Source organism: Salvia hispanica, chromosome 5 (genome assembly GCF_023119035.1).
Source record: "Salvia hispanica cultivar TCC Black 2014 chromosome 5, UniMelb_Shisp_WGS_1.0, whole genome shotgun sequence".
Taxonomy (NCBI): domain Eukaryota; kingdom Viridiplantae; phylum Streptophyta; class Magnoliopsida; order Lamiales; family Lamiaceae; genus Salvia; species Salvia hispanica.
Genome location: NC_062969.1, coordinates 38919349 through 38943801, shown reverse-complemented (window position 1 = coordinate 38943801; position 24453 = coordinate 38919349). Strand labels below are relative to the sequence as shown.

General features: G+C 34.7%; 3 protein-coding genes across 4 annotated transcripts; 1 reads left to right on the top strand and 2 right to left on the bottom strand.

Moving 5' to 3' along the window:
• Positions 1–1120: 1120 nt before the first annotated feature.
• LOC125188805 (F-box/kelch-repeat protein At3g23880-like) lies at positions 1121–3228 on the bottom strand. The gene is made up of 2 exons (XM_048085861.1): positions 3165–3228; positions 1121–2737 (listed from the first exon to the last, which is right to left on the bottom strand). Exon 2 carries the CDS (start codon positions 2693–2695, stop codon positions 1562–1564), a length of 1134 nt encoding a protein of 377 aa, XP_047941818.1. The 5' UTR covers positions 2696–2737; positions 3165–3228; the 3' UTR covers positions 1121–1561.
• A 2221-nt stretch (positions 3229–5449) lies between these two features.
• Positions 5450–7327, bottom strand: LOC125188803 (F-box protein DOR-like). Of its 2 annotated transcripts, none has more exons than XM_048085856.1 (2): positions 7243–7327; positions 5450–6782 (listed from the first exon to the last, which is right to left on the bottom strand). In XM_048085856.1, the coding sequence occupies exon 2, from the start codon at positions 6759–6761 to the stop codon at positions 5610–5612; it is 1152 nt and encodes a 383-aa protein (XP_047941813.1). In that variant the 5' UTR covers positions 6762–6782; positions 7243–7327; the 3' UTR covers positions 5450–5609. The 2 variants fall into 2 exon arrangements, with proteins under 2 accessions (XP_047941813.1, XP_047941814.1); XM_048085857.1 differs by lacking the exon at positions 7243–7327 and having other exon boundaries at positions 5807–5989; positions 6093–7230.
• A 12217-nt stretch (positions 7328–19544) lies between these two features.
• On the top strand, positions 19545–24423 carry LOC125188796 (transcription factor LHW). Its single transcript, XM_048085850.1, has 10 exons — positions 19545–19682; positions 20542–20730; positions 20831–20912; positions 21039–21080; positions 21176–21235; positions 21324–22970; positions 23057–23158; positions 23262–23402; positions 23494–23619; positions 23705–24423. The coding sequence occupies exons 1-10, from the start codon at positions 19588–19590 to the stop codon at positions 23882–23884; spliced, it is 2664 nt and encodes an 887-aa protein (XP_047941807.1). The 5' UTR covers positions 19545–19587; the 3' UTR covers positions 23885–24423.
• Positions 24424–24453: the final 30 nt, after the last annotated feature.

Here is a 24453-nt window from a genome sequence, read left to right as displayed (position 1 = left end):
TCGGATGAAGAAGTTATGGCCATTTGATGAAGGCTGCGACCTTTGTGCGACCTTGTACTATCATAATGGCCATAACTTCTTGATCCGAGTTCCGATTGAGGCGTACAAGGTGCCGACACGAAGCTATTTCAAAGACAAATATAACGATAGTAAGATAAAAGAATTTGGACATTGTCTTAATAGGAAACGAACAGTTTGAATCAGACCGGAAAACCTGACATGGGAAAATAGCAACCGACAATAAAGTTCGTGGCATTACACGAACTTTTTAAAATTCGTGGGAAAAACCGAAATTCATGGAAAGTTGGTGATTTTAAAAGCAATTACCCCTAAAATAAAATTTAAGATTCACAATTTAATTGGGATGGAAGAAATATTAAGTTTAACATATTAAGGTTTATCGTAGTAAAAATGAAATGAAATTGCCCTTCCTTATTTAATTCCATTCATATGTTTGGTATACTCCATAATAGATTAATACTACTTATTTATATAATTCTATCGTCTCCATTAAACTCATAGTAGCATCTCTATCTCCAACTTCTATTAGTATTTGATTGTGTTAAATTCTTATTATTTTATAAATTGTATTATTTGAGTATAAAATTATGTTAAATTAGTAATGTTGCATCGTTGTGTGGTGGTCGGTTTTATTAAATTAAATTAAATGTAGATGCATGGGAGTTTATTACATCATCAAATTGATTTATTTATATGAATATCTAGTTTGTGATATATAAACCAAAAGTTTCTTTGTCAAGAATTATCAAAACCTAAAATAAGAAGGAATAAAAAAAGAAAATTACTAATATATGTTGTTAGGGATGCGGCATGCGGAGCACATCGTTTCGTAGCGATGAGGAAAAATTGCATATTTGAAACTATCAAGAGAAATGGTGCACCTACATATTAAAAATGATTTATACAAAATTGCATTGAAAAGGAATAAAGACCCCACCTAGAAAAAGAACAAAGGCAAAAAAGCAAAAAGTAGAAATTGAAAATGGCCTAAAGATGTTATTTGATTAATTTTGATTTATAAGGCTACAACTAGGGACGATAATTAATGATACAAAATTATCAGTTAATCGTTAATAGAACTAATAAAGCAAGAAAGCACCTCCTGATCACAAATAAAACCCAAGAAAATACTAATGTTGTCTTGGCAAAAGAGGTTCCATTGCATGATATAAGAAGAGGTTTGTCTTTCATATCCCTCACCATTCATCAAACTACAGTCAGAGCTCAAAATGAGCTTACATTCTCCATCCAAAATTCTCGAGAGAGAGAGCTTGAGGCATACATGGTTGTAGAGATGTAAGAACTATGATCCCCTCAAAACTTGATGTCATAGTCAAAAGTTTTAGTCTTGTTAGAAATAAAACTAACAAGGCAAGAAAGCTACTCAATAGATCACAAATAAAACCCAAGAAAATACTACAGTAATGTTATCTTAGCAAAAGAGTTGCCCCAATTCCAATGCATATCCAAGAAGAGGGTTGTCTATCATGTCCCTCACCATTCATGTATTTCATCAGCGACATCAAATTGCAATCACAGCTCAAAATGAGCTCACATTCTCCTTCACAAAATTCTTCAGAGTGAGAAAGCTTGGGGTATACATGGTCGTAGATATATACTCATCACAATCGTCTCCAATAAAGAAGTCATGGTAAGTTTTAGTCTCGTTGGAGTAGTAGTATAGTTTGTCCATATCACATATCAGCAAGATGTCACCATTCTCGAAAACCTTGAACGGGGAAGCACGAAGTGCACAATGTCCTCCGAAAGCTTCGCCAGCTAAAACTTCCTTTGTCCAAGATTTTTCATTCCCATATTCCTTCATCGACCAAATTGCAAGCTCCGGAACATTTGTATTAGTTTCATAGCACAAACATAGGCAATCCCTCAAAACACATGGCGTCATAGTAAAGCAGCGCCCTATACCATGAAAGGGTGTAGCAAAGGTGCTAAAAAGTTCTGTTTCAAGATCAAAGCAAGAAATCCATTCAACCAAGTCATCTCCGATTTTCTCAATTACCCTCCAATGAAGATTTCCATTAAAAAGGAACCCTCCAAGGTCGCCAAGATAACAGTGCAGGCTACCAAGGGGAACTTTTCTCCACATTCCGGTTCCAACAGTGTATACTAGGCACTTATTTGTGTAATCATGTCGTGGTTTTTTGTACTTCCCACGTAGTGGCTCTTCAAAGAAAATCCTAACCACCTTATATTGGCCGGTCGTTCTGCTCACTCCAAATCCAAAAATCTCAAATGCAAGCTGATCTTCTGAGGTGGTTTGTCGAGGAGAAGGGAGCTTGATATAGTCACGTGTGACTGGATTGCACAGGATAAGATCACCATGACCGACGCCTCTTAGAAAGATCAAACCATTAGCTGAACTACGGATTGGCTCATCAAAGGGCAGTTTGAAGTTGAAGACTGTATACCGATGACACTCCTCATCGCATAGCTCATCCACGATCTCTATGACGTCGTATGACTTTGCGTGTGTTTCAACAGCAATGCTCGGGACTGATCTAGAAAGATGGGAATTCACAAACTCAGGGGTAGCGAGAAGAACAAGCCATGGCTTACAAACACACTTGCAAGCCATTGCGTCTTGAATGGGGAGTCTTGAGAGGATATTTACTAAGATTTCGGATGGTAGATATTCAAAGAAATCTTCTCCCATTTTGAAATTACCCGCAGTTCTCCTCTCTCGATGTAATAACCCCTTGATCATTAACCAAAAAAAAAAAGTAAAACAGAGCAACATCAAATTATTAATCTGACTAAAGTAACTTACTTGCAAGTGTTATTTTCAACATCAAAATCATAATATTACAAAAACTGAAATTAGGTCTAATCCCAAATCCATAAAAAAAAAAAAAAAAAAGGTTGTAGGTTATATATAGGCAAAATTGAGCAACAAAATTTCCATATTATAGAGCATCAAAAATGCAGGAATACAAATATAAGCCTAAAGCCGTAACGCATTTCACAAGACTAAATTCAGCAAATTTGTCTACGATAAAGCAATATCTACAACAAGTAGATCAAAGAGTAAAATAAGCATCAATTTACTGCGAAATCCCGATACATGAAATAGAGAGATAGCCAAACTGTCAATTGAAATAAGAAAGCTTAGTCTAATGATTCACCTTATGTCGGAATGTGGTGGAGACGGCGGAACTTGAGAGCGGCGCAGCTGCAGTCGACTGTGTGCTTGAGCAAATTGATTCGAAATTTTATGACGATGAAATCTAATTATTTAAGTGAAGAAGAGAAAATAAAATAAAATAAAAGAGATTACATTAAAGATTCATAATTGAATCGGGGATGGAAGAAAAGAAATAAGTAAGTTTTAAGTTTTTAAAAATAAAAAGATAAAGATAACTAAAAAAAGAAATGAAATTGCCCAACCTTATTTACTTCCACATTCATGTGTTTGGTACTCCATAATACATTTAAATGGAGTACTTCATAATACTTATTTATAATTATATAATTATATTGTCTCCATTAAATTCATAGTAGCATCTCTATCTCAAACTTCTATTATTTGATTGTGTTAAGATTCATATTGTAGTATTATTTTATACATTATATTATTTGGGAGTGTTCGGTTTGTAAGATTGTATTGCGGATTAAATTAGTGATGTGTTTGGTTTATGAGATTTCGTCTCTCAACTCGATCCTAGATGGATAATGATAAGGCTAATTTCATGCATTGTTTATGGGGTTAAATTCTGTAATTTCTCGGGTCTAACAAGGTTTTGTATGCCAGCTGTGTAGAGAAAACGCCAGATCCAGGAAGTAAGGGGGCTGGCAGAGAAAGTGAGCCGGAAAGAAGGAAATTCACTAGATGGAGGAGCATTTGGAAAAAGGGCAGAATGGGGATTACAAGGAAGAATCTAGAAGCTCCATTTCTTATAAATAAGAGCACGCGGCTTACATAAAGATCATCATCCATCATCCTTTAACTCTTAGCTCATTTTTCTCACACTCTACACACTCACTAGGGGGTAGAATTTGGGGGTTTATGGTTCAGAATTTGAGAATCAGTTTGTATAACACAGTCTCTACGTGAGGCGAAGATACAATCTAGTTTCTGTTTTAAGTTTACGTTTCTGAATTTCCCGAGTCTTCGCCGTTCGAAGCTCGGCCGTATTTTGTTAAATTCCTATTGGATCTGCACTTGATTAGCTATAGAAGTTGTTGTTATGTTTTCGTTTCATGTTATTATTGTTTTTCTGTTTATTTTGGATGCTTTAAGCGATTGATCTGAGTTTTACAGTTGAATCGTGTGGAGATCGTAGTTGATCGTTTGAATCTGGTTGAATCTGTGTGATCGGAGATGGAAATTGCTGTGGTATGTTGTGGATGGCTTGGATCCGCAGCGGATGAAGCGTCCAGTGTTTGGATCTGTTCATTTCTGCATGATTTTGATGTTTAGTCTCTGCTTTCTCATTTACCTCGTCTAGCAATAGTAGATCTGCTTAATTTCAGTGGTTAATCGTAGTTTAATGGTTAAATTTAGCTTGTATCTGTTTCGTTTTATAGTTTGCTCTGTTTTCCTCTGCATTTCGTGATTTAGGATCGTTAGAGAAGATGAAGCTGGTAGTTAGTCGAACCTTTAGTTAGTTATTTTGCAGCTTTTCATTCGTACCTTGCTATTTCGGGAAATGGTCCCCACGATCAGTCTTTCCTCTGTCTAGGCATTTTTAGGAAAAGTTGTTCATCAGGTCTAGTAATATGTTATCGCTGGAGTGTTGTCTCGTTTACATCTTGCTTTTCGTTATGCATGTCTTCGTTATATTTGCCTAGGTCTAGTTGTTAGTATAGTTTATTTACATTTCCTCGGTCTAATAGTTAAGTCTCAACCCCAAAAATGCATGGCAGTAGTCAAAAACAGTGTCCAGATCTTCTTGCATGTTTACTTACGCCTCCATCTCTGTGAAATTCGATCCCTACTTCCTTATATTAATCATTGTGGAATTCGATCCCTACTTCCTTATACTAATCATTTTAGTGCAGTGGGTTGAGGGTTTTAAAAAGTAGGGAAAGATTGTGTGCCCAACGACCAAAGGTTTCAACGATCCTCCGAATTCCCAGATCTTGCGATTTAGTGGATTCTCTGGATCTGAGAAGTCTAGTATTATTTAAACAACACACGAACACTTCTTCATGCTCTTTGCATATTTGAAAGTTGAAACTATCAAGAGAAATGGTGCACCTACGTACTAAATTTTTTTTATAAAATTGCATTGAAAAGGAATAAAGACCCCACCTAGAAAAAAAGAACAAAAGGCAAAAAAGCAAAAAGTAGAAATTGAAAATGGCCTAAAGATTTTATTTTAGTGATCGATTAATTTTGATTTATAAGGCTACAACTAGGGACGATAAATCAGATACACAATTATCAGTTGATCTTTAATAGAACTAATAAAGCAAGAAAGCTACTCCTCATCACAAATAAAACCCAAGAAAATACTAATGTTGTCTTGGCAAAAGAGGTTCCATTGCATGATACAAGAAGAGGTTTGTCTTTCCTATCCCTCACAATTCATGCATTACATCATCAGACATCAAACTACAGTCACGGCTCAAAATGACCTTACATTCTCCATGCCAAAATTCTTGAGAGAGACAAAGCTTGCGGCATACATGGTCGTAGAGATGTAAGAACTATGATCCCCTCGAAACTTGACGTCATAGTCTAAAGTTTTAGTCTTGTTCGAGTAGTAGAATGTCCTGCCCCCCGCCCATCCCATCAAGATGTCCCCATTTTCGAAAACTCTGATCGGGCAAACATGAAGTTCATCACTAAGTCCTCTAAGAACATCGACGACAAAAACTTCCTTTGTCCAAGATTTCTCATCTCCATATTCCTTCATCAACCAGATGACAATCTCCCCATCAGCTGTAATATGGCTTACACAGAGACAGCCCCTCAAAACAGATGGTGTCTTACAATCGCGTGAACCTATGCCACAAGGAGGAGGTACAGTTAATGTGCTAAAACGTTCTGTTTCGAGATCAAAGCAAGAAATTCGTTCAAGATAGTGGCCTGTGGTTATATCTATTACCATCCAATGGAGATTTCCATTCAGAAGTACCCCCCAAAGATCCTCACAAAACAAGTGCGGGTTACCAGAAGGAACTTTTCTCCACGATCCGGTTCCAACAGTGTACACTTGGCACTCATATTGGAACTCAAATGGTAATGGATCATTTTCGTACTCCTCATGTAGTGGTTTCTCAACGAAAACCCTAACCACCTTATATTGGCCGGTCGTTCCACTCACTCCAAATCCAAAATTCTCAGAAACAAGCTGATCTTCTGAGGTAGTTTGTTGAGGAGAAGGGAGCTTGATATAGTCACGCGTGATCGGATTGCACAGGATGAGATCCCCATGATCGAAGCCTCTTAGAAAGATCAAACCATTAGCCGAACTATGGATTGGCTCGTCAAAGGGGAGACTGAAGTTGAAGGCCACATCCCAGCGATGCTCCACCTCAACGTCGAGGCCAAGCTCATCCACAAATTCAATGATTTCGAATGAATTTGAGTGTGTTTCAACAGCAAGGCCCGGGACTGATCTAGACATATGGGGATTCACAAACTCAGGAGTAGCGAGCAGACTGAGCCATGGCTTGCAAACACACTTGCAGGCCATAGCTGCTCGAGTGGGGAGTCTTGAGAAGATATTTAATACGATTTCTGACGGTAGATATTTGAAGAAATCATCATCCATTTTGGAATTTCAACAGTTTTCCTAGATCAACGTAATAACCCCTTGATCATTAACACAATAAACAGGAAAACAGAGCAGCAAGAGCAAAATATTGATGTGATTGTGATCAAAATTATCACACTTGAAAGTGTAATTTACAGCATCAAAATTAAGGTCTGCAAATCCTAATCCTAATTTGGTAAATTTGGTGTGGCTAATAACAAATTTTGCACAAAATCCAAATACAAAGTCTTCAGATTGAAAAATTGAATATAAACCTAAAACCCTAACGAATTCGACAAAGCTAAATTGAGCAAATTTGTTAAGCCTAAAACAAGATCTACAGCTAGGAAAATACATGAATGCTATAGTTTGACATTAACGCCTAAAAAGGGGTAAAATAAGCACTGAAATCGCTATAAAAAAGGGGGGGAAACGAACTAAAAACACAGAGATAAAAATTTTCAAATGCAAATAAGCAAGCTCATTGTAATTGATTCACCTTCGGGAGGGAGACGGCCGATCTTCAGAGTTGCACCGCTGCAAATCGCAAAATGGATCGAAATGCGATGAGATTTTCGAAATAATAAGTCATTTCTGAAAGGTGGGAAAAAGCGGGTTTTTATTTTTGAAAGGTCGGAAAAAGCGCGATTAAAAACCGCGCTTAAAGGTGGGAAAAAGCGCGATTAAATTTACCACTACTTTAATCGCGTCGGTTATTTAACGGATGAGAATTTGAAATCTCAAATTAAATACATTAATTAATAAAGCTTAAGACGGCCAATGGGTGGCTGACACGTCACCACCCATTTTAATTTCAATTTTTTTTTCCAACTTCACACCTATATTTCCCTATAATCTCTACAATTCTCACTCTAAACTCACTTAGTTTATATCTTCAAATTTGTGCATATACTTGTATAAATATGTTTAGCATCAAACTTAATTTTTGGGTAAATTAAATTATTATTTTTAGGCCATATTCCTTTGATAAAGCCTCTAGTTATTAAATCATTAGGAATCAATGGGCTCAATTTTAGCCTCCGGCCCATAATTATTGAGAAATTGGGCCTTATCTAAATGGAACACAAAGTTAGGGTAAAATATACTCTAAATCATTACATCATAAATGGAAAAAGAAAATGATATGCGATTTCTAAGTCTTAACATTACCCTAATTATACTTTTTTAGTACCTTTTGATGGTACGGGCCGGTCTTTCATTGCACGTATGAGATCAAAAAAAGTTTACAATTTTCACTAATAATTATCTAGGATCCATTGAAGTAGGGACATGATATTTCTTGATGTATGTGATATGAACAAATTTTGTCACATCAATATTATTTTCCTACAATTTAGACTTTTCAACCAAAATCATAAAATCCTTATCCACTTGTTCATTTGGATAAGGCCCATTAACCGGATTGTTTTGGCCCACCAAAATGTTCACATGGCACCTCTTCCACTACTAACAAACAAGAAAATCGTTAATTGGGTGGTCTGGTTGGTGGAGTGAACGAATTAACTGACGATCGAATGGTCTAGTTAATGGCGTGAAAGAGCTAATTGCGGAAAAAGTATACTATTTCATCCCCCGAAACTATAGCACAGTCCACGAAAGAAAGAAAAGGATCGAGCCACGAGAGGCGAGCAAGAGTACAAAGATATTAGGCTCAAACAAAACCATATGGAATATATGGTTAACAAAATAAAAACGAGGATAAATTTCATCTTATCGAAAAGTACAATGTTTACTTAGATTTTATGCAAGAAAATATGAGGCCATCTTTATTATTCACGTGGAAATAAAGAAAAAAATGTGAACTACTATTATTGAAGCTTGTTGGACATCAAGTCATAGAGAATTAATTCTATCTTATCCAAACTATGTGCATGTCGTCTATGCATTTGGTACATAAATTTACTGATTATCTAGATATATATTGATATATATGTGTGGCATCTATTTAAGTAGGATTTGATACCAAATGAAACACTATTTGTAATAACAACAAAATTGAAATGTTATAAGGAAAAATGAGTGCTTTCCAATATAGAATGTTTGTTGTTTAGCAGAAGCACCCTACCAAAGCTACTTAACAACTTTTTACAAAATGGGAAATAGAAAATAAAATAATGATATGATAACAAAGTAAAAAAGAATATAATTTATGATTGCACTTTCTCTCTCATGTATGATGCAAAGAAGGCAAAGGTAAGTAATGTTACATGATTTGGTCCAAGGCATGCCATGGCTCATGGCCTACCCACCAAGTCATGGTGGCATACTCCCATCATTCTTCAACCATATTAGGTCTATATGGATAACTATCTACAAAAATTACTATACACATTATTCTATTTCAAGAATGTATGAAAAATGCATGTATCAAGATTTAAAACCTTCACCAAAAACAATGCCACAAAAATCATATGAGATCATTTCATCATGAAAAGGATAAGATTCGATTTTAATAATATTACCGAATATAAGTTTCACTATGAATCATAAAAATACTACTTCGTTTAACTATAGAATATGTTTGAACATATTTTTATATGTGAGTAAAACTTTTATGTTGCTCTTAAGATATTCCAACATCGAACTGAATTTCAATTTATAAATTGGAATAAGTTACATAGTGATGTCGTCGGGCCGAAAATTGTCGGTTCTGAACCCACAGAAGTGGACTCAAAATCGGCCCGTGAAGGATTCCGGCAATAGAACCAAAATCGGTGGTTCCAGTACCAGTTCAATAGTGATGTCTTTTTCATAATTTTGAATCGAACACTCTATTTACCATTCAAAAAATTTGGAATCAAACTCGGAACCATGGCCAACGATCTGATTCTAGGCCAAACAACTGAGTAGTTTAATAACCATCCATCTCTAACATTAACCTTAGGTCTTATTTATTGTACAGAAGAAATACTCCCTATAATTGTCCTCAAAGTGACAAGTCAATGTTAGTATTTTTACATATACATAATACATTTTTTCGATATGTATATACATAATACATATATAATCTTTTGGCATCTAGAGATGCCATTTTATCAGCTGTTGAGCAATAAAACAATGTAACCCCACTAACCAAACATCTATTCATATAAGAGAAAAAAAGGTGACACAAAGAGATGAACTTCTCTTTTAAGAAGAGAAAGTACTGTGCAATGTCAATGCCATAGATCTTAGTGTCTCATGATCATGGAAGATTTTACCCCTTTTTTCCCACACTTTGCCCTTTTATTATGTACACCTATAACTCAACCATGAATTTAGTGATTGCCCTTTCTTGGCAAATAAAGCACAACATGGAAAAACTAATCAACATTATAGCCTAAGGGATGTACGGATTCTCGAGAAGAGAGGAGCCGTGGTGGTTCCCTCCGGTCTGCCCAGATCGCACAAGTGAATCGAAATATGTTCGGTCTCAAAGTCCGATTCAAATGGTAGGAGTACAACATGTTAATCAGCATTGATATTGAACGAGGTTACCATATTAAAAAAAAAAAAAAAAAAAAAAAAAAAAAAAAAAAAAAAAAAAAAAAAAAAAAAAAAAAAAAAAAAAAAAAAATACACTAACTATAGTATAGACAAATTAAAAGATTTTATCATGTGCCGGTTTTTCATTCCTATTTTTGGAATAATATTATTTTTTTTATAAACTTTTAACTTCATGTTTTTGAAACGTTTGTATAGCTTTTCATAAAATCTAACTTCATTGAAAAAGACTTCTATAAGAAGACAAATTAATTAAAGGACTATTTATACGATATCAGCTTCCAAAAAAAAATAAAAATATGAAATGACTATTTATCTGAATATATCAGTAGTATATTATATTAATACATTTGTAAATTAATTACTGGCTTTATTATCCTCTTCTCTCTCCCCAAGCCCATTTCCATTACTCATTTTTTTTGTGGGCCTTTCGTGTCTCAAAAATATAATTATTTTGTTGGATTTATTTTTTGCAAACAATCATTTACAAATAGTAACCCTCTTTTTTAAAAGAAGTATGAATTTAATAGATGAGCCGGAAAATTAGAATTCACACATGGTTTTTCTTCTTTCACCATTCCACCTCCCAAATTTTCAATCATTATTTTATTTTGAAACAAATTTAGAATCAAGCATTATTTCTCTGCATCAACCCTTTGAGAATCTTTTATAAGATTAATAGCTCCAAATGCGATTAAAATATAATAAAATATCATAGAAAAAATGTGAATTATATGATTTAAAAGTTAAAACTATTGGAAAGGAAAGGTGACCAAAAATCTAATCGGATTTTGGAGGATTAATTGAAATGAAATTGTGTGTATCACCTAAGTCAAGATTCTCATGCCCTTTGTCTCATTGTGGCAAATCTTCAATGTTACCCAATAAATATTTTCATGCCTTTCCGTCATATCTTTTTCTTTTGAAATTTAGGTGAATGCAATATATTTTGGGTGGTCCACTAACTAAACAATTTAAATAGATTTGAACTAAAATAAATTTTAAAGATAATTATGATGGAGTATATAATTACTATAAATATATTTTTAGAGATAATTATTGTTGATATCTTTAGTGACTATATACGATTGAGTAGTAACTAGTAGGTATGATAAATGGAGTTTAAATTCGTCATTTGAAGTTGTGAACATGAGATGGTTTAACCTCGCTAATTAATTTTTATTTGGTTTCTTAGAGTAATTCATATATTTTATTAAATAATTATATGACGAGTTACATATAAAAGTAATTAAGTTTGAATTAGTTATTAGTTTAATAATAAACCATTAACAAACATTGTGATTATTATAAGCTAAATATAAATATAATATGGTGTGAAGCTTTTGTTTCACCAATAGGAAGAAACTTGAAACAACCAAGAATCTTCACTTTTTTCAGTTAGGAAAAAGCCTCTTTTATTTAATTCATAGTAGAAATCAAATGGTACTTTTTTCTAGATTTGGGTCAATAAAATATAAAATAAACAAATTTTAAAGAAAATCTTGTTTCACTGTTGACTGGGAGTGGGATTTGAGTTTATTTCATTACATATAAATTCAAAAGTTTTGAAATATTATATACAAAAAAACATAAAATTAATCTTGTTTTATTAAACAATATAGATAAATATATCTCCTCTGTCGAATAATAGGATATTATATTATATGCATCTCACAGACTCACACGACTTCCCAAGAATACAAAATTAAAATAAGTAAATAAAAATAGATTTATTTTTGCAGTTAGGTTAAATAAAAAATAGCAAGAAATTTAAAAAGGTGCACTAACTCATGTGCATCCAACTAGTGCTCCATCTTTTTATGCCTTCTCCCCAAACTTTCTTTATTTTGATCGAGAGAATGTACTATTTTCCATGAATATTCAAATACACCATTGAACATGTAAATTCATAGTCGAAAGTTCAAATTTTTAGAGCATCTCCAATCGTATCAAATTCTATTTTCCTATTCATTATCTCATACCACACATGACACAAATCAATCGTTGTGAGTCTTCCCTTAAAAAGCTTGATTGTTTAGTATCTTTTAAATCTTTCTAACTTAAAAGATCAGAAGTAAAATATAAATTTAAATCAAAACAAGAAATTAAAGATTAAATATATTTAATTATTTAGAAACTAATAAAAATAAATTAACCAACAAGAAACTAAGCAAATAAATAAATTTAAATTATCTAAAATTATAGTATGAAAAACATTAACGAAGTCGGCCAAAGTAGAGTTTATTGGCATAAGAATCTAGTAAAGTGTGACTTTAAGTTTGTAAATATGAATATACTCCTAGTACTTACTACCTCCGTCCCTAAAAATTTAATACAATTTACTATTTTGGTTCGTCTCTGAAAATTTGATACACTTCACCTTTACCATTTTTGGTAGTGGACCCCATATTCCACTAACTCATTCCTACTCACATTTTATTATAAAACTAATACTTTAAAAGTAGGACCCACATCCCACTAACTTTTTCAACTCACTTTCCATTACATTTCTTAAAACCCGTATCGGGTCAAAGTGTAGCAAATTTTGGGGGACGAAGGTAGTATCATTTATTCGTAACATCATTTATCGATAGGAATATATTTTACTATCTTTATTCACTAAAAATTGTTATATTTCCATGTATGCAGTCTTAAGCATCGCTATTTGACACGCATATCTATGACAATACATTTTATTTTATTACGTGTGAATATTAAGATTCTTTCAATTGAAAAAGAAATAAAAAGTGCAAACAAAAACTGGATTTGTCAGCTAATCACTGTCAGAGAGTCTGTAATTTAACCTGGTGTACTATGAAGAACAGCAAAAGAATAGAATTATAGAATTCCATGATAGTATTAAATTAAATAACATTATAATCAGATATTTTAATTTACTGGAGTACACTATCTATCTATTTGTCTCTCTACAAGTTAGTAGAAGGAGTAATATTTATCATAGCATAAGTAGTACAGTACATATCAATATATTATAATGGAAAAAGTATTTATCATATAGCATAATACCATAACCATTTACACCAAACTCAAATCCATTTTTAGATATATGTCAACACCAAAAGTAATTCTACTCCAATCATTTACACCAAACTTGAATCATATACCAAATTTTTAGTGTTTACGCCATATTTGGTGTAAATCCTTAGAAAACCCCAAAAATAAGTTTGAGTTTGGTGTGTGGTTGGAGATGATTTTCACACCAAAAATGAGTTTTGGTGTATGGTTGGAAATGATCTAAAATTAACCGACGAGATATTTATAGTTGCACAAATATTAGCAGAGATGCATATAATTAGCAAATGATTTTAGTTTTCGACTCAGTTAGAGTACTAATTTAGTAGTAGTAATTGTCTACGAAATAGTTATTCCATTCGTTCCATTATAATTAAGTCATGTTATATTTATATGATATTCTAAGATAAGTAAATTATTTATGACAAAAATAAAAATTCTTTTAATCTTTCATATTTCTTGTTCTCTTTTACTTAATTATTTTATGAATTTAGATTATATTCTTGTTTTGTAGGGGGATGCCTACTCTACTTGTTAGGTTGGTCTTAGTATGTTAAAATAGGGCATTGAGAAAAGACACAAAACGTTGTATGAATGTTGCCCAAAAGCCACAATGACAAAGCCTTGGAATGGCAAACACATCATACCCTTAAGGGGACACAAATGGAATTGTCATTGGACCACCTATGACCATTCATATATACAAAAATCAAATGAAAAATAATGATGATATATTGGTGATTTAATATTGATATAATGCATAAATAATATACTCCACATGAGAAAGTGCACTAATGCAATTTACATATATAATCTTCTTCATATTCAGTCATAAAAAAACTACTATTAATTTATTTAATTATAACGAATAAAGTTATATTTTATACCAGATATTAAAAGAGAGACATTGTTTTGCACATTAAATATCAAAGACTCAAAAAAGTGTGGGAATTTAGGTTGGAAATATTAGTAGGATGAAAATAGGTGTTTAGGGGCTCAAAGCAAATATGCTTTGTACCTCCCAAGAAAATAGGGGACATTATAAAATTTGTCACTATTGTGGAATTTAATTATGCCCAAACAAAGAAGGAAGTGAGTAATAATTAAGTGTTGTCCCCAATTTTTTTGTTGATGAAAAATTAGTTTTACTAGAATCGATTAATCATGTCAGCACATGCAATTAGCTTATTGCTTATTCATGTTGTAAGCATGACATTATCAATAGTAAGCACACACTCACACATATATACATAGTCATAATATATATGGGTTTTTTTTACACTTGTACGAATCAATATCATGAAATAATATCACTACTTAACTAGATAAAAACAAACAAACTATCTGTAAAAATATGATGATTTTTCATAGTTGACAATAACATACTAGAAAAAGAAGGGAAAGTCCTCAAAATTCCTGAAGGTTACATCTTTTCCACTTACAGAGTTACATCTTAATTAAGATTAGGAAAAGGTTGTTAGTGAAATATGCAACAAAAATAGAATCCCTTTTAGCATTAAATTCCAAGAAATAATGTTGTGGATCAGTTAAGTGAGCACGAAGTTGTTTGTGCTTCAACATTTAAAGAAAAAGAAGGAAAAATTGCATAAAAATTATTAAAATGAAGAATTAAAATTCATGGCCCATCTAATCATTTGGCATAAAAGGGCCACTTGGAAGTCTCCATCATTATTGTGGAGAAACCTAATAATGATAAAATAAAAAAGCGACATATATACAGTGAAAAAATTACTCCATATGTGTAGTTAATAAAATTATTTAATTTCATCATAGTTTGCATACTTTTTAGTGATATTGCCCTCTACTATCACGAAATTTTTAAAAAATTGAATTTTTCCCACGAACTTTAAAATTGGCAAATAATATCATGAACTTTACCTCGTGTTTGTTTTTTCCCACAAATGAAAAAATTCCCACAAATAATATTATGATATCGAATTTTTTTCGTAATTTCTCGACAAAGTTTCAAGTTTTTCAATCTTTGAAGATAGTTTTTCTTGAAGCACACCCTCCAAAATTGTTCTTCAATCTATTAAAATAACATGAATTTTTTATTCGTGGGAAAAACCAAACCCGGGATAAAATTCGTGATATTATTTGCCAATTTTAAAGTTCGTGGGAAAAATCCAACTTTTTGAAAGTTTCGTGATATTAGATGTCAATATCCCTACTTTTAATTATAATTCAGTTTCGATTTCATTACGATTTTTTCAAACGATTTAATATTAAAAAAATGTTAAACTAGTATATTTCATTTTATTTTATACATTTAGTTTTGATTCTACCACTTTATAATTATTATTGATATCATTAATTTTATCAATTACAAAAACAATCAAATCAGATTTGTTATTTTATTTTTCATGTTTCTATCAATATACAGTATTCCAAATATAATTATTTATGCCCCCTTGATTTGCTAGCAGAATTGGTTCTGTTACATTGAATTAGCTACGGTTTTTACAATGACCCAGTAACATTTAACCAATTCTATTTTAAAAATAGTTTATGCAGTTTGACTATTTTTATCGATCAAATATAATATTTATATTGCCTTTCATCTATACATAATTCTATCATGAACTGAAAACCCCTTTAAAAACAACAATCACATCGCATCGTAAAAATTGCAAAAGTAAAATATTTATACTTCAAAATATTAATTCATTTTCTCAAAAGTTCAATCGTCCTTTTTAATAAAACAAATCAGTCGTTAGGACGTAAGTATGATTTACTTAACTCACGATTAAACTAATCCAAACACAATAATGTTAATATAAACCCTCCAATAAATTCACTAAATAAAAATACATATCCCCTCAACTAAATGAACACATAAACTGTACCAATGCACGATTTGTTCAACTATAACCATTTACTTATATAAACCATGCAAGTCAATTTACACACACCTAATCATAAAATTAAAAATAATCCATCGCCAAAAATAATAGAGTAAGTGTGAATCAAAATTTAGAAAACATAAGACTATTGACTTCCCCATATCTATTTAATTTTCTAAAAATTAGTTTACCAACCTGATAATTAAAATAAAAAAAGTAAAATAAAGATAATTATTTTCCAAATAAAAAAATAAAAAGTAAACGAAGTGACAAAAGAATAGCGTCATGGGCCCAGTGGGCCCGTGGTCCTGACCCGACACAGATCCTGCGGTGGAGAGAGACTCGTGTTTTTTTTCTAGAGAGAGAGAGAATGGAGGGTATATTGGGTATTTCGGGGTGGGACAGCAACTTCCACTATTGGGCAATAAGGCTTTTTTCGAGGGTACAAGTTCTGAATCCCTGAATTCTACTTCTGAATCTGACCTCACATCTAAATCTAAGGGGCAGAATTGGAATTACCGTACTATGATTTATGGTTTAATTATTCTATGTAATCAAGTTATGGAAAAAGGTCTTTTTCCCCATCCCATGATTTAGTAAAGCTGGGTAAATTTCATTCCAAATAAAATGTAATCAAATCTATTACTACTTCCGTCACCCAAAATTTGCTACACTTTTGACCCGACACGAGTTTTAAAAAATGTAATGGAAAGTGTGTTGAAAAAGTTGGTGGGATGTGGATCCTACTTTTAAAGCATTAGTTTTATTTTATAATAAAATGTGAGTAGAAATGAGTTAGTGGAATATGAGGTCCACTACCAAAAATGGTAAAAATGAAGTGTATCAAATTTTCAGGGACGGATCGAAATGGTAATATATATCAAATTTTCAGAGACAGAGGTAGTATTGCTTAGTTTCAAACCTAAGAGCACTCCCAATGGTTAGGCGTTAGGGTCGGCGAAAAATCGCCGAATATCGCCGGATTATAGCCGGGCGTTGGGGTGAATTCGGCGATAATTCGGCGTTAAATCTACCGATTCATCGCCAACTCCCGATTCATCGCCGGATTATCGCCGAATTATCGCCGACCACTGTGGGCGATAATTCGGCGATAAAAATATTTTTTGTTTTTTTTTTTTTAATTTCCCCCTATAAATACACACCTTCTCTTCATTCTCTCCCCATCCTCATCCCTTTTTTCTCTTGAATTTTTTAACTTTGAATATTTTTACTTTGAATTTTTTTTTCCATTCATGTACTATTTTTTTTATTAATGTTCGTCGTTGTAATGTTTACTCGTGTTTAATACAACGAACTTTATTACTATTATTTGTTTTGTCTTATAAATTAAATTAGCTAGCTTTATTATATACAAAAATAAAATAATTAAATTAGTAATGATGTAAAAATGAAATGTTGAGTTAGGGAGAAATAAGGGAGAAACCATTGGAGCAGTTGGCTAAAAGTTGGCTAAAAACTGTGGATAAATTATGGTGCTGATGTGGCGCTGATGTGGCAGGAGTTAGGGAGAAATAAGGGAGTTTTTAGCCGGACCATTGGGAGTGCCCTAAATTTAAATTTTCTTATAAAAATAGCGGCTCAATTTGCTTGAAACTAATTACTACCTCCGTCCCCCAAATTTTGACACAGTTTATTATTTCGATCCGTCCCTGAAAATTTGACACATTTCACTTTTAACTATTTTTGGTAGTGGACCTCATATTTCACTAACTCATTTCTACTAACATTTTATTATCAAACTAATACTTAAAAGTAGGACCCACATCCCACCAACTTTTTCAACTCACTTTTTATTATATTTTTAAAACTCGTGCCGGATCAGAGTGCGTCAAAATTTGGGGGACTGATGTAGTATAAAAGTACGATACGTATATAAGTAAACACAAAACTCGTTGAATTGAGAAACCAATTTAAAACCAATTCATTGCTTTACTTAATATTTCATTCCTAATTTTTTAAACAATATTTCGTCGTCTCAGCCATTGTATTTATTGGATTTAATTTAACTGTATTTTTCTTAGTATTAAAAAAATTGTCCGATTCAAGAAATTGACATTCGGGTTTAGAGCATCTTGGCTTCATTTATATGAGTGGAGCCATGATTCAAATTTTGTGCACGTTTTCTTGTTCAATTTATTTGACTTTATCCATAAAATTATTTGTCATTTTATTTTATTTTCTCTAAAAACAAATCTTAAAAAGTTTCAAAACTTTGAGTATCTCGCACACATACAAACACACAAGATATATTTACCTTTTAAGCTGGCGTCGATTTAATTACGTTGAAGTTCGACTCTCATCCTTCAAATTTCGTTTCCTGAATCAAACAAAACACTAATTAAATGATTTTTTTTGACACATTAACCGAATATATTGAAGAGAAGACAGTTTTTGACTGAACAAAAATTCCAAAGATTCTTCACAACAGTTCCAAAATACAGATACAAAATTCTGACTGCCTCCCCCCTGAATTTAGTTGAAAAAAAAACACACAAAAAGCAGACAAAAAACCCACCCCCAATACCCCCACCCACCACCCCCCAAAGCCAGTGGCAACCATGGCAATTCCCTCCAAACTCAGGGTCTGTTTCCATCACCCACCTCTCATTGGTTAATCATAATGGCGCATTTTAGCACACTGCCCCCATCATCTCCTCCTCTGCTGTGACAAAAAGGAAAGAGAAATAGAAAAAGAAAGAGAGAGAGAGAAAGCAAAAGCATCACATAAAAACCATCATTCTTGCACACTTCGACCCCATCACACAACCAAAAAAAAACTCAAGCTCCCAATTTTCACACGCTCAACACACACACACTTCAGAGTGACATAACATTCCAGCAAAAATCCATCCCCTTCCTTCAAGAAACACCATCTTTATTCCCTAAAACCCAAATTCCAACCAAGAAATCAACATTTTCAGCTGCATTTTGCAATGGAGAATGTTTTCGTTGCCGTTAACTGTGAGCTTAAAGCTTGTGGGATAGTGTAGTGTTTCTCTCTGTTTGTCTAGAAGTGGGAAAAAGAACAGTCTTTTTCCTCTATCTCTCTCTTCATACTTCTTATTCTTCTACTCTCTCTCCTCCCTCTCTCTCTAGAATGGCCTGCGAGCGAGTGATTGCTGAAAGCTTGGATCCAGAGAGGAAAAGGAGTGGTGGTTTGAGAACTAAACAAGCTGGGCGTGGCTCTTGCAGAGGAAGTTAGGCTAAAGTAGAGAGATTGAAAAATCAAGAATCCCTTTTTCTTCACCCCTTCTGTGAGGAATTATCACAAACACCTTCTGTCCTCACACACAGCTCAACATTCATTAAGTGAATCTCCATCCAAACACACACACATACACACACAGAGACAAAACCAAGAAAAAGAAGAATTTCTGCACCTTTTTGCACTGCTCCATTGAAAGGAATTAAAAGCAGCTGCGATGGGGTATTTGCTGAAAGAGGGTTTGAAGACTCTTTGTGGAGTTAATCAGTGGTCTTATGCTGTTTTCTGGAAGATTGGCTGCCAAAACCCCAAGTAAGTTTTGTTAAAAATCACATCTTTTTCTTCCCCTTTCCCCCCTTTTTGATTAATAATCAAGATAAAGATTTCTTTTTTCCAACAGTTGGTGAATTATTTTTTTCGGTTGTTTCTTTATATTTTTCTTATGAAAAAATTCCAAATGGAGGAATTTTGATGTATTTTTCAGTGAATTCTTGATTTGTGCTTTTGTTCAGTTGCGTGTAGTGATTCTCTTCCTCTTGGAGTTTTGTGAGGACTACTGATAATGGATTGAGAAAAAAAGAAAAGGAAAAAAGAGATCTTTATTTTTTTCACATAATGGATCTTTCATTTTCTCCCTGAATAAGAATAAGCCAAGTGCTAGTAACTGAGTACATCAAGATAAACTCCTTTTTCCCACAAGATTTCATCTCCCTTGACTAAATTGAAAAGATTGTGTTTTGTTTGATCCACAATTATTTGTTTTGTGTCTGGTAAAAGTTGGCTAGTTAATTGGTAATCAAGATTTGATTTGACATTTAGCAGATTTAGTAGATATGGGTGTCTCTCTCTCTCTCTCACCCACCCTCTCCACCTCTCTCTCTCTTCTTGCTGTGTGATCTGATGTGCAATAACTTTCATTTTCTGTTATTTTGGAGTTTTCTGGTTGGTTAGTTCTATTGTCTTGTAGAATCTCACTGCAGTAAAAAATTAAAGAGGTTTTGATTTAGTTGAAGATATAGCCTCTCTCATGTTATAACAACAGCCAGTCTCTTGGATTCTGATGTTTCCCTTGTCTGCATCTATGTGTACTCTTCCTCATATGAAGCGATTTCATATATTTTGGTGGTAAAAATGTAGAATGTTGATAGTGAACTTACCTTTGCTCTTGCAGGCTTTTGATTTGGGAAGAATGCTACTACGAGGCTGCAACGTGCTCCAGGCAGCCGGGGAAAGAGAATGCAGACGCTGCTGCTCTTGATAACTACAACGCCTCTTGGATCTCTGCAGAAGCAGGGGACAGGGTGCATTTGCTTGTGAACAAGATGATGATGGACAGCCATGTTAATATTGTAGGAGAAGGGTAATGCCATTGAAAACAAAATTCAGTAAAAGTCTTGATTTAGTGTAAATGAAGTAATTTCTCTTATACCTCAGTTAACATGGTCCGGTTTTTGCCCCAGGTTAGTTGGAAGGGTTGCGTTTACAGGAAGCCATCAGTGGATCCTATCTGAGAATTACTGTGGAGACTCTCATCCACCAGAGGTATAATATTGGGATATGGTGCTCGCCTTCTTGATTTGATTGGATCAAATCAAAGAAGACGAGCACTTGTTGAAGCTCTGGCAGATTTCTATTTAATACTGAATATTTGAACCTCCTCTTTTGCAGGTTGTGAAAGAGGTATGCCAACAGTTTTCAGCTGGTATGCAGGTAATAAGATTAGCATGTTTTGCTGTTTCTTGATTTATTTTTTCCAATTTATAACCAAAATCTGATTTTTCATACTTGTTTCCCTTCTCGATCAGACGATTGCAGTTGTTCCAGTTCTTCCCCATGGCGTCGTGCAGTTTGGTTCGTCCATGGCTGTAAGTTTATCATCTGAATAATCTCGTATTCCTCAGATGGTTTTCGATTAGAGATCATATGATCTAAATCAATGCCTGTTTTCATCAGATAATGGAGAATTTGGGGTTTATCAATGATGTAAAAGCATTGATACTTCAGCTAGGATATGTATCTGGTGCACTACTATCACCAAATTATGAAGCAAAAGAAGACACTCCAAGAATTGGGGTTCCAGTGGGGAACTTCACTTCTGGAGGCTTGTCTCTCGAGTCGAATGCATGCTCGTTCGACTCTTACAGCTACCCAGGGAACTCGAACCAGTTCCCCTTGGCTGGAAAAATCCAATACGGGCTCAAGTCAAGTGGTACCGTGCATGAAACCACACACTTGAACCATGATGGGATTAGGCACCACAACTACCAATTCGCAAATGGTGTTGCAAAAGCTGAGGTTATCCCTTCGAATCCCGAGATGTGGAAGAACCTAAATACCCCTCTACACGCACCGAGGTCTGCTCCAGGTTTGCCTTCGAGCAGCTTGCCTACTTTTAACTACGGCACAATAAGAGGTGCTGAGCAGAAGATGGTGCCCACTACCAGCAGCCAGGACCATTTTAGTGCCCCCAACGACGTCCTGCAGCCATTGGTTGCGAATTCGGGCTCAATATACTGTTCTGATGGTTCTGTCATTCACTCATCAGTCGGAGTGAATGGCGCCATGAGCAACAGTAAACCAGTATCAGCCGGTGCTAGTCTACCTAAGAATGAGAAGCTTCATAAAGTGGAGCCTTCCAACTCTAATTCAGTTGACTGTTTCACATCTAATTCTTCGCTTGCTTATAGCTCTGACAGCAAACTTCACCACGTGGACAATGGGTTCGGACAGGGTGAGTTGAACGACTGCAAAAGAGAGATGGCGCGGCATCCAAATCAAAGCCATGATATGCCTCTGCCTCAGTTTGCTGAGCATCTAAATATGGCTGAGCTTATTTCTGGAGGTCAGATTCCTTATGTGAATAACTCCAGTTATGATGATGTATGCATCCAAACTGAATCAGGGGGAGATGACTTGTTCGATGTTTTGGGGGCTGATTTCAAGAATAAAATGTTTAGTAGTTGCTGGAATAGTAGTTTGAGTGATGCATCAGCCATAAATTGGGATAATAAAAGTAATCTGCCACCTAAGAAGAGCCTTGCTTCTTCAGAAGCATGTTCTGCCAGCCAAGGAAACTCAGAGAGTGGGATATTCCCCTCCGACCATCTATTGGAGGCCGTGGTTTCTAAGGCTCGACCTTGCAGTAAGCAGAGCATGGACGATAATGTTTCCTGTAGAACGACGTTAACAAATATGAGCAGTGCCTCCACGCCCAGTGGTTCACTTCCTTATGGCCGATTTGGGATCTCTGACCAATTGAAGGGAGAGTTGTTTGGTGTTCCTAAATATCTGGCAAAGGCAGGAGCAGTGAGTTCTTGCTCGTTGAGAAATGGGTCCTCCAACTCCAAGGAAGAATCAAGATCTTATTCCCAAGGAAGTTCCATTTACGGGTCACAGATAAGCTCATGGATGGAGAAGGATCAAAAACCAAAGGCAAGTAACAGTGTGTCCACTGGACATTCCAAGAAGCCGGATGAAACGGGCAAAACAAACCGGAAGCGTCTTAAACCTGGAGAAAGTCCGAGGCCTAGGCCAAAAGATCGCCAAATGATCCAAGATCGCGTCAAGGAACTTAGAGAAATCGTGCCAAATGGGGCAAAGGTAATAAACACTATCACAGTAGAGAGTATAAATCTTAATGATTTTGTGATGTGTTTGTGGCATTAACGCTTTTGTTTTGCTAACAGTGTAGCATTGATGCTTTACTCGAACGCACCATCAAACACATGCTTTTCTTGCAAAGTGTCACGAAGCACGCAGACAAGCTAAAGCAAACTGGAGAGTCTAAGGTCCAAACTGCTATTTCAAACTTTTCAAGTTGACAAACTATTTCTTTCCCCCGTGGATTGAGAATGCAAAATATTTACATTCTTCAGCCTTTTCACGCCTCAGATTATTAGCAAGGATGGAGGTTTGCTTTTGAAAGATAACTTTGAAGGAGGAGCTACGTGGGCGTACGAAGTAGGTTCACAATCTATGGTCTGCCCGATCATAGTTGAGGATCTCAATCAGCCTCGACAAATGCTAGTTGAGGTAACACAGCCGTCCTTGTTCCTTCCATGGCTCTAAGCTTGAAGTTATACACATCACAAACTCATATATTTGTTCCATTTCCCACGAATAGATGCTCTGTGAGGAACGTGGTCTGTTTCTAGAAATAGCAGACATCATCAGAGGACTCGGCCTAACCATCCTAAAGGGAGTCATGGAGACACGGAATGACAAGATTTGGGCACGATTTGCTGTAGAGGTTCGTATTTCAAGCCAAGAATACAAGTCCATTCTGTTTTTCTTGAAGTCGCCTTAATAACCTGTCAATTTCTCTTTTCTAACAGGCGAATAGGGATGTGACGAGGATGGAAATCTTCATCTCATTAGTCCGTCTCTTGGAGCAAAGCTCAAAAGGCAGCACACCTCAACCGAATGGCATCAACAACGACAACACCCTAATACCACAGCAGTTCCACCACGCAGCCCCGGTTCCCTTGACTGCTAGATCCCGTAGCTTGCAGTGACGGCCACACCTGGTCCGAACGTGTTAAGAGCGAGCAGACAACCCAGAAGCTTCGCCATGACTAACATGTTCAAAAAGAAACAAAAACCTCAGCAGCAGAGCTAGCTTTCTCTTCCAAGACTAAACCTGTAGGTAAAATGATGCTCCAAAGAAACAAGAACTACTCGTAGCATTGTAGTGTATACAAAAATGGTGATTACTAGACTTCATGGGGCTTGGCTTTAAGTTAATTGGATGGATGAGAGGGGGAAAAGAGCAAACTGGTTTAGAGCTTTTGGTTGTTGATTAGTGTATATTCGTATTAAGCATGAGAGATTGTGTTGATTAGGGACAAGGTGTGGATTCTGGAACTGTTTCTTTACTTTTTTTTTTTTTTTAGTTTATGTCAGAATTGTGGATTCATTTGCTTACAAAGTAGTAGTATGTCTTTGTTTTCTCCTAGCCAGTTGTATACTGCTGCATGGTGGTGTTATTCTCTGCCGGACATGGCAAGCGCCCTTGTTGAGTTTCGTAGTAGATTATGAATTCGATTTCCACCAATGCGTTCTAATTTTAGCCTGTTGTAGTAAT

Excerpts from the sequence above, each read along its gene's own strand:
- LOC125188805 (XM_048085861.1), bottom strand. The coding sequence starts at position 2,695 with ATGGGAGAAGATTTCTTTGAATATCTACCATCCGAAATCTTAGTAAAT.
- LOC125188803 (XM_048085856.1), bottom strand. The coding sequence starts at position 6,761 with ATGGATGATGATTTCTTCAAATATCTACCGTCAGAAATCGTATTAAAT.
- LOC125188796 (XM_048085850.1), top strand. The coding sequence starts at position 19,588 with ATGGGGTATTTGCTGAAAGAGGGTTTGAAGACTCTTTGTGGAGTTAAT. Across the intron at positions 21,081-21,175 it reads AGTTTTCAGCTGGTATGCAG|ACGATTGCAGTTGTTCCAGT; the intron begins GTAATAAGATTA and ends CTTCTCGATCAG. Across the intron at positions 23,403-23,493 it reads CTCGACAAATGCTAGTTGAG|ATGCTCTGTGAGGAACGTGG; the intron begins GTAACACAGCCG and ends TCCCACGAATAG.